The sequence below is a fragment of the Heloderma suspectum genome, chromosome 2 (genome assembly GCF_057233095.1).
Source record: "Heloderma suspectum isolate Gila_16-S chromosome 2, 16-S_ref, whole genome shotgun sequence".
Taxonomy (NCBI): domain Eukaryota; kingdom Metazoa; phylum Chordata; class Lepidosauria; order Squamata; family Helodermatidae; genus Heloderma; species Heloderma suspectum.
In genome coordinates, this window is record NC_139459.1 from 242,101,117 (window position 1) to 242,109,572 (window position 8,456).

Genomic DNA, 8,456 nt, shown 5'->3' on the forward strand with positions numbered 1-8,456 from the left:
AACTGTTGAGAAATATTGAGACGCACGTTTGGATACAGCACGTATAAACTACGTGCTTTGGGTTTGGGTGGAAGTTCTAACTTTAATTCCATTGGTACTAATTTGTCTCTTAGTAGGATCATACAGTGCGGAGCTGTCAACGGTTTCTTAAGAGAAAGGCAATTAAGATCTATTCAAAAGATACTCTTTCAGAATAGAATGTGCAGTGTGCCATGATTAAAGTCACAGCATTTTTTTTAACACCCCCCCCCCTTTATGCAGCAACTATAATTTGAAAGGAGGTCAAAACTTCAAGGAACAGTAAATTATCTTTCAAGATAGTTGAAGCATACATAGTTATGTTCAAAGCTGGGGGTGTTCATTGAATACGTGTTGTACCTTAACATATTCCTTGGTGAATGAGATATGCTCTTGAGAAAAAAAGGAACTGATTCATAGCTGAAAAGTGTTGAGTCAAATTCCATCTGCAGATGGAGAAGCAGGGGAGAGGGTGGGGCATTTTGAATGTGTAAATGTCTGGAATGGAAAGAGTTAAAGGAATCCTTCCATGCCCTGCTCAATGCTTAAAGTGAAGCCTCCCAAAACTGCTTTTGGTTAAAAAAAAACCCACCCTAGTTTGATTCCTATGGACCTGGCTCATTTACAAACTGTAACTGAATCATGTTTCTTTGAAGCTTCATTAATAATTCTTAACACATATGAAGAAGAAAGGTTAACCACTCGTACAGTTCATTATTAAATCATTGGTGATTTAGCTGCTCAACTCTGCTTTCTCAATTAACAGTTCCTTCAGCTTTCCATAAACTATTGCTTCCTCGATCCAAGCGTTACTTCAAACATTACATCTTTTTTGTAACAGCCAATGATGAGAGTTGACATATTTTTGCTGAGGGGAAGAATTTCTTCCGCTATTAAATGATTTGCTGTGAAGGAAAACATGAGTTCTGAAACAGACAGTGGCATTCTCCTCCCCCTCCCCTCCCTTTTATTCCATATTGAAGATAGCTGCAGTAAAATATTTGGGAGGTAGTAGTCTGCTATAGATGTCACAGTATTGTGTCAGTGTTTCATGGATGAATCCTCATAGTACATGACCAGAAAATTGGGTAAGTATTATAAGGGTGCGATCCTATGCATGTTTGGACAGAAAAAAGTCCTACAACTCCGTGGACAAAGTCCATGGCTGGCTGGGGGAATGCTGGGAATTATAGGGCTTTTTTCTGTCTAAACATGCGTAAGATTGCACCCTAAATAATTTTGTACACTGAGAAGTGCTTTAGGAATGTAATGGTAGTAGCAGGACTTGTAGCAGCAGCAGCAGCAGCAGCAAGAGTAACAACAAAAAACTGGTTTCCCAGAATCGTACCCTGGCAAATGTAAAGAGTTAGTTATGATTCCTATGAATGGAATAGCCGTAACTAAGCACAGTCCTTCCCCGTCAGTGCTGTGCTTCTTAATACAAATGTCACAACTCCTGTCCTTCATACTGCTGGAGCATTTTTATTATCCAAACTGTCAAGAAAAAAAATTACCTAGAAATTCTGACGATCTCTCCTAGCTTATAATTAGGAGTTAATATTCAGTGCTACTGATGTTGACTACATACCTCCAGGTCTCATGCATGCATTTACTTTTATTCTCAGATGTGAAGAGCTGGTTAGTGATGTTTGGCTTTCAGCTCAGCAACATTATACCTGGTTTCCCAAGAGCAAAAATGTACTTTGTGCCACCTCCTTATGAGCTGTCAGAGTCTCAGGCCTGTGAAAGCGGACAGGTAAGCAGAAGCATTCTCTATCCACACAGTAAATTTACTTGCATTTGGCATTATTTTGTCAGTTTAACAATGGCAAGCATACTTGACAAGATAAAGTAAAACTTTTGAAACTTGAACTAAACTGAATCAGCTGGATTTCATACTCTGTGCCTTTCTTTGCTGTCCGTGCAAATCATTACCATCATTTCAGTATGCACTCTTGAAATATTATTGAGCAACGATGAAGGAAACACCCAAATGAATTAATCATACATTTGTCTTATAATAGTAGACCATTTTTGCACCTTTTCTGTATAAAACTGCATTTTATAAAACGCATTATAAATTGTGACATGCAGTTATTCTGGAATTAATAAAGCTTTATGCTTGAAATCAAGGTGCATGCTTGAATGGAAATACTTTCAGATTCTTTGGCAAATACTAAGGACTCTGATTTCTGGGATCTGCTGCCATTTTTGTTTTTTAATTTGCTCTAACATAATGTGTGGAATATCCATACCTGAAAAATTACCTGAAAGTATTTGTAAATATTCAGCTTCAGTTTCTGTTCCCAGACATTAGTTGAGATATTTCTTGATACAAATCCAATTTCAGATAAAATTAAAAGGAGCTTTTCTTTTGTGTTAAAGTAGAAAAAGTACGTTTTGAATACAAAGTTTGGATATTTTTGGACTAATTTGTTTCCATTAACACAGTCATAAATGTTTGCAAGTTACTCGATTTTGCTTACTAATGTGATGAGAATTATGTCAGAATAGATATGACATTATCTCTTATCTGCAAACATACTTCAAATACTACACCATGAACCATTGTTACAAATGCATAAGGACTGCATAGTCACGATGAGTTTGAATTTCATTTGAGTCACCAATATTACTACATTTTGTTGACCATTATTTGATCGGTCAATCACATGGGAACTGCTCTCTTGACCAGCCTTCCCCAACTTCTAGATGTGTTGGACTACAACTGTCATTGTCCCTACTAGCATTGCCAGTGGCCGTGCTGGCAAAGGGATGATGGGAAATGTAGTCCAACATGCCTGGAGGGTGCCAGATTGGGGAAGGCTGTACTTGGCTATCCAAAGCCAAAATAGTAGTAAAGTTTGATCCGAGGAATTACAACACTGTTACCAGAGGTAGACAGGGTCCTTTTGTTGGCACCTACTGTTGTTCGGAGATATAAGAAAACATACCTTGTAGCAGTTCGGTGAAACTGAGTTTAAAGGATCATCATCTGGAGTGCTCACATCAGTGTGTGTAAAGGATTGTGTGCAGCAGGACATCTGATGCATTTCCTAACAGCGGATTTTGATGTGGCTTTGGAACACTCCTAAAACTGTATTACCTGGCAGTAAGTCACACTGAACTCAATGGGACATACTTCTAAGTAGACATTCATAGGATTGTGCTATACGTTTCAAAAAGAGGCTTGTCTAGTAAACTATTAGGATGGGAAATCAGAAGTTCAGCTATGCATGTGAGGCCCCCTACACTGTGATCTGGACAAGCAAGGGAGGCAATTCACAGAGGTAAAAGCTTGTGCCCAGTGTACTTGTAAACCTGCAAGTCCTCTGATCCATAATCAGCTGCAGCTCAGATTTCTGCCTACACCTACCATGACAAGCTGGAATTGTGGTAAGTCTTCCCACCCACCCTTCCCCAACATGATGCCCTCTAGATGTTCTAGACTATAAATCCCAGCATTCCTGACCTCTGGCTGGGGCTGATGGGAGTTGAAGTCCAAAATATCTGGAACGCAACAGGTTGGGGAAGGCTGCTCTAGCCTATCTCCACTACGTCAAGAAAGGTGATGGCAGCCCTGTAGAGACTACTGTCTCTGAACCCAGAGGTGTCATAATGGCTATATGCTTAGTAGCCCTATCCTCCATAAATTTGTCCAACTCCATATAAAGCCATCTAACCTAGTAGCTATCACTGTATCTTGTGACAGCAACTATATGCTGTGTGGATTATTCCTCTTTCCTAAATCTTCTGCATAACAGCTTCATTGGATGATCCCAGATTCCAGCGTTATGAGAGGGAGAAAAGCTTCTCTCTATCTACTTCCTCCACACCATGAAGAATTTTATACACCCCTTATCGTGTGTTCCCCTTGCGTGTTTTTTTCCCAAGTTACAAAGCTCCAAAAATCATAATCTTTCCTTGCAGGGGCTTTGCTTCAGCCCCCAATCACCTTGGTTGCCATTTTCTGCATTTCATCTGATGTACAGTATCATTTTTGAGATATGTGGACCAGAACTGTACGTATTATTCTAATGTGATTGCACCATAGATTTATATAAAGGCATTACAACATTTATTTTAAGTACTTACATTCTACCTTTCAAGGAAGATAATTAAATCCATAAAGCAGTTTTTAAACTAAAATCTAATTACAAAAACTAAAAACAACAGCAGTTTAAAGACAACTGAAGTACTTTTAATAGAATGCAGTTTGAAACAAGTAACGTTTAAAGGCCTGTTTTTGGAGTGTTCCAAGGACATGGGGTCTGTACTAAAAAAGCCTGTCTCTAATACCCACCAGTCTGATGGATCTTGATGGTGAGTCTGTAAGTAGGGTCTCAGAGGCTGATCTTAGTGCCCAGGCAAGTTCATACGAGTGCAAGCAATCCTTCAAATTAAGTGGTTCAAATAATGTAGCTTTGAAGGTTAACACCACTACTTTAAATTGAGCCTGGAAATGACTAGAGGCCAATGCAGTTGGTAAATTATCAGTGTCACATGCTGTGAACACCTAGCCCCCAAAACTGAAGTTTCCAAGCCATCTTTAAAGGCAGCCCTAATATAGAATGTATTATAGTAATAATGCACAGGATCTTTATGCACTTGCCAAAATCACTGGATTTAAGTATAAGTTTATTAGAGTGTGGCGCAAGAGCCTCATGTGGCGCAGAGTGGTGGGAGGCAGTATTGCAACCGAAACTCTCCCCATGACCTGAGTTTGATCCCAGCAGAAGCCGGGTCTCGGGTAGCTGGCTCAGGTCGACTCAGCCCTCCATCCTTCCGAGGTCAGTAAATGAGTACCCAGCTTGCTGGGGGAAAGGTGGTCATGACTGGGGAAGGCAATGGCAAACCACCCCGCTACAGTCTGCCATGAAAACGCCAGCGCAAGCAGGTGTCCCTCTAGGGGTCGGTAATGACCTGGTGCTTGCATAGGAGGAACCTTTCCTTTTTTCCCTTTATTGGAGTGCAATCCTATGACCGATAGACAGCCATAGATGGACATAGGGTTGTTTGGTTTCCGGGAACTGACCTTGGAGTCCACACTCCGAGGGTGATTCCTGGAAAACTGCCTCCCTGCCCCCTCCCCCACTGCCTTGTAGGCAGTGCAGATTGTCCCTGAGCTCCGTGCTCAGATGAGCAGTGCAGAATGGGACAAAAGGGGGTGTCCCCAGGGGTGGGGAGTGCGGAAGTGCTGGTACGATGCTTACTATGTGTCATCCGGCCTCCCCCCCGCCCGCTTTGAAGTCCTGTGGCTAGACAGCCGAAATCAGCCGTCTAGCCATAAATGCAGCGTGGCAGTAGCACGGAGAAGATCCCCTCTACACTCTGCCCACCCAGCATTGGATAGGTGGTCGCCTCCAAGTTCGGAGGCAGCTGCCTATCCTGATAGGATTGTTTCCTTTGTGACATAATTAAGTAATCCACTATAGGAATTATTCACATGAATGGGGCTTTTAATGAGCATTAAATAATTCCTTATAGTCTGTGTTACAAATAATGTAAGTTAACGTCTTTTCTCCCATTTTGTTCTAGTTAATTACTGGAGTGCAACAAACAACAGAGAGGCACAACCAAGCATTCATGGCCCTTGAGGGACAAGTCATATCTAAAAGATTACATGCCGATATTAGAGAGAAAGCAGGCCATTGGTTTGCAACCACCACTCCGATTATTGGCAAGGGGATCATGTTTGCTGTGAAGGAAGGCAGAGTCACCACAGGTGTTTCAAGCATCACTACGGAAGACAGTCGAAAGATTGCCTCAGTGCTTAACAATGCTTACTACCTGGAAAAGATGCACTATAGCATTGAGGGGAAGGACACCCATTATTTTGTCAAGATTGGCTCATCTGATGGTGACCTTGTCACCCTGGCAATGACCAGTGGGCGCAAGGTGCTGGACAGCGGAGTGAATGTGACAGTGTCCCAGCCAACCCTCCTAATTAATGGAAGGACTCGAAGGTTTACAAATATTGAATTCCAGTACTCTACCTTGCTTATTAACATACGTTATGGCCTGACCCCCGACACGCTGGATGAAGAGAAGGCAAGAGTGCTGGACCAAGCTCGGCAGCGAGCCTTGGGGTCAGCCTGGGCCAGAGAGCAACAGAAGGCGCGGGATGGCAAAGAGGGTAGCCGCCTGTGGACTGAAGGAGAGAAGCAGCAGCTTTTGAGCACAGGGAGGGTTCAAGGTTATGAAGGATACTATGTGCTCCCAGTAGAGCAGTACCCAGAGCTGGCAGACAGTAGCAGCAACATCCAGTTCTTAAGACAGAATGAAATGGGAAAGAGGTAACAAATTAACCTGCTGTCATCCTTGCCTGGATGAATCAGTAGTTACAACTGTTATCTCCTCTCCTAAGGAGATGAAGACCAACGGGGCACTCGGCTGAGCTACTTTGGGATAGTAAGTGGCAAGAAAGCTCACATTTTTTGAGTTCAATGCTGCTGTCCAAGTGATTGCAACCACATCCTGAAGTGGACTAAAGCCAGACTGAAAACTTTAAACCATGCAAATTCAAAGGTACCCCATAAATATTACCCACTTGTTCTGGGTCTAAAGAAAACATAAATAAAAACAAAAATATTGAAAAGGAAGGCCTCATCTTATATTACCTCACTCCATTCACATGTGAGCAAACTTTCAAGAAATCCAAGAGGGCCACCCACATCCACTAGACCAGCTGATGGGGAAAAAAATCTTCAGGCTGCTTGTTTGATAAACATTCTAGAGGTTTTTCATTTAAAAGCAAAATACAGGTGCATTTAATACATGACTTCTGGGGTGATTTGTGTGTAGCAACTGGAAGAAATAAGAACAGGAGCAACAGAGCACTGGAAAGAGTAACAGAAATATATTAAGGAATATAAACCTGCACTTGCACTCCGACCCTGCTTTTGTCTGGCCTAAAGTTAATTTATTCAAAGAGGGCAGAGTGAAAAGTTCAATTCAAAATGGTGGCTATAAATCACTACTGATAAATTTCATACTCTGTTTGTCTTTGAAGATTCCATTGTGGACAGTATAACACAGTTACAGGGTGTAGTCTGTTTAGATTCAGTAGTTTGTTGGTATCAGTTCTAGTAGAGCTGTGGGCATTGTGTTAACACTATTGCAAATGGGCACCAATTCAGATCACCCTGTACATACATCAGCCAGAAGGCGCAATCACTGTTTCAGATTTTAAAAAGAAAAATTATTAGTGTGTTTGTTTGGTCAAGAAACTGAGACAATCACATTATGGTCACCAAGAAAAAATAATAAAAAAATATATAAAAACAAGTCTAATAAGAACTTTGGTACAGAACTTTTTTGTAATATACATGTATGAATTGTTCATTGAGTTTTTATATTAATTTTAATTTGCTGCTAAGCAAAGAATAGAGACAGGCAAAGATAATTTATGGCAAAGTGTTTAAATTGTTTATACATAAATAAAGTCTCTAAAACCCCTGTGAATTTAATGTCTTCTGTCTTAGAAATGTGCTGAGAAAGTAAATTTCTTTCAAATTTAATGCATTAAGAATTGTATATAAGGAGATGATGATACCATAGTAACAATATGGATTAGGGACTGTGCTGTCTCAATAAGGCCCCCAGGGCATTTGCTGTAAGCATCACGCTCACCACTAGTCTAATGTACATGGCTGCCTATTTCACAACCAGTTCTGGCTCCATGTTAGGATTCAGTAGAAGGAAGCTCCTGTTAAAGGGAAGGTGATGATTAAATTGGCTCAGAAGAGTAATGGCTTGACTGACAAAATCTCCCAGGGATACTTCAGCCATTACATTTTTAAGTAACACACGTGTAAGCATACGTACGTATTATACACATTTGGGGTGTTGGGATTGGCTGCAGCTTCCCAGTAAGTGAGCACTCAAATGACTCACACATTTACCACAGTACAATGCGTGAAGCAGGCCGTGGTAACATGCAGCACATATACAGTCAGGGCCAGAAATATTGGAACAAGGATAACTGTTTTGGCAGTTGGCCTCTGTACACCACCACATTGAAGTTGAAAGGAAACACACCCAGATGGGAGCGAAGTCAGGACTTTCAGCTGTAATTCAAGGGGTGTGACAAAAGTGGGGCACTAACCATTCAGGAAGGACACCCAGTGGCATACACACACACCCATCGTTGGTGGCTCATAAGTAATGGAACAAACCAACATCATTTCAAACTTAAGGATCGCCTTTAATACCTGGATGAAAATCCTTTGTAGTCAATGACTGCCTGAAGTCTGGAACCCATGGACATGACCAAATGCTGAGTTTCCTCCCTCGAGATGCTTTGCCAGGCCTTTACTGCAGCTGCCTTCAGCTTCTGCTTGTTTGTGGGTCTTTCTGCCTTCAGTCTTGTCTTCAGTAAGTGAGAGGCATGCTCTATTGGGTTGAGATCAGGTGACTGACTTGGCCATTGAAGAACA

At 41.4% G+C, this 8,456-nt stretch overlaps 1 protein-coding gene across 1 annotated transcript in view; it reads left to right on the plus strand.

The window, feature by feature from the left end:
- Nucleotides 1-7,476, plus strand: part of TENM2 (teneurin transmembrane protein 2) — a 1,208,485-nt gene extending 1,201,009 nt beyond the window's left edge. Inside the window, exons 28-29 of the mRNA XM_084838625.1 lie at nt 1,644-1,774; nt 5,557-7,476. Coding sequence (XP_084694751.1) covers nt 1,644-1,774; nt 5,557-6,318 — 893 coding nt within the window. The 3' untranslated portion in view covers nt 6,319-7,476. The remainder of the gene's footprint in view (nt 1-1,643; nt 1,775-5,556) is intronic.
- Nucleotides 7,477-8,456: the final 980 nt, after the last annotated feature.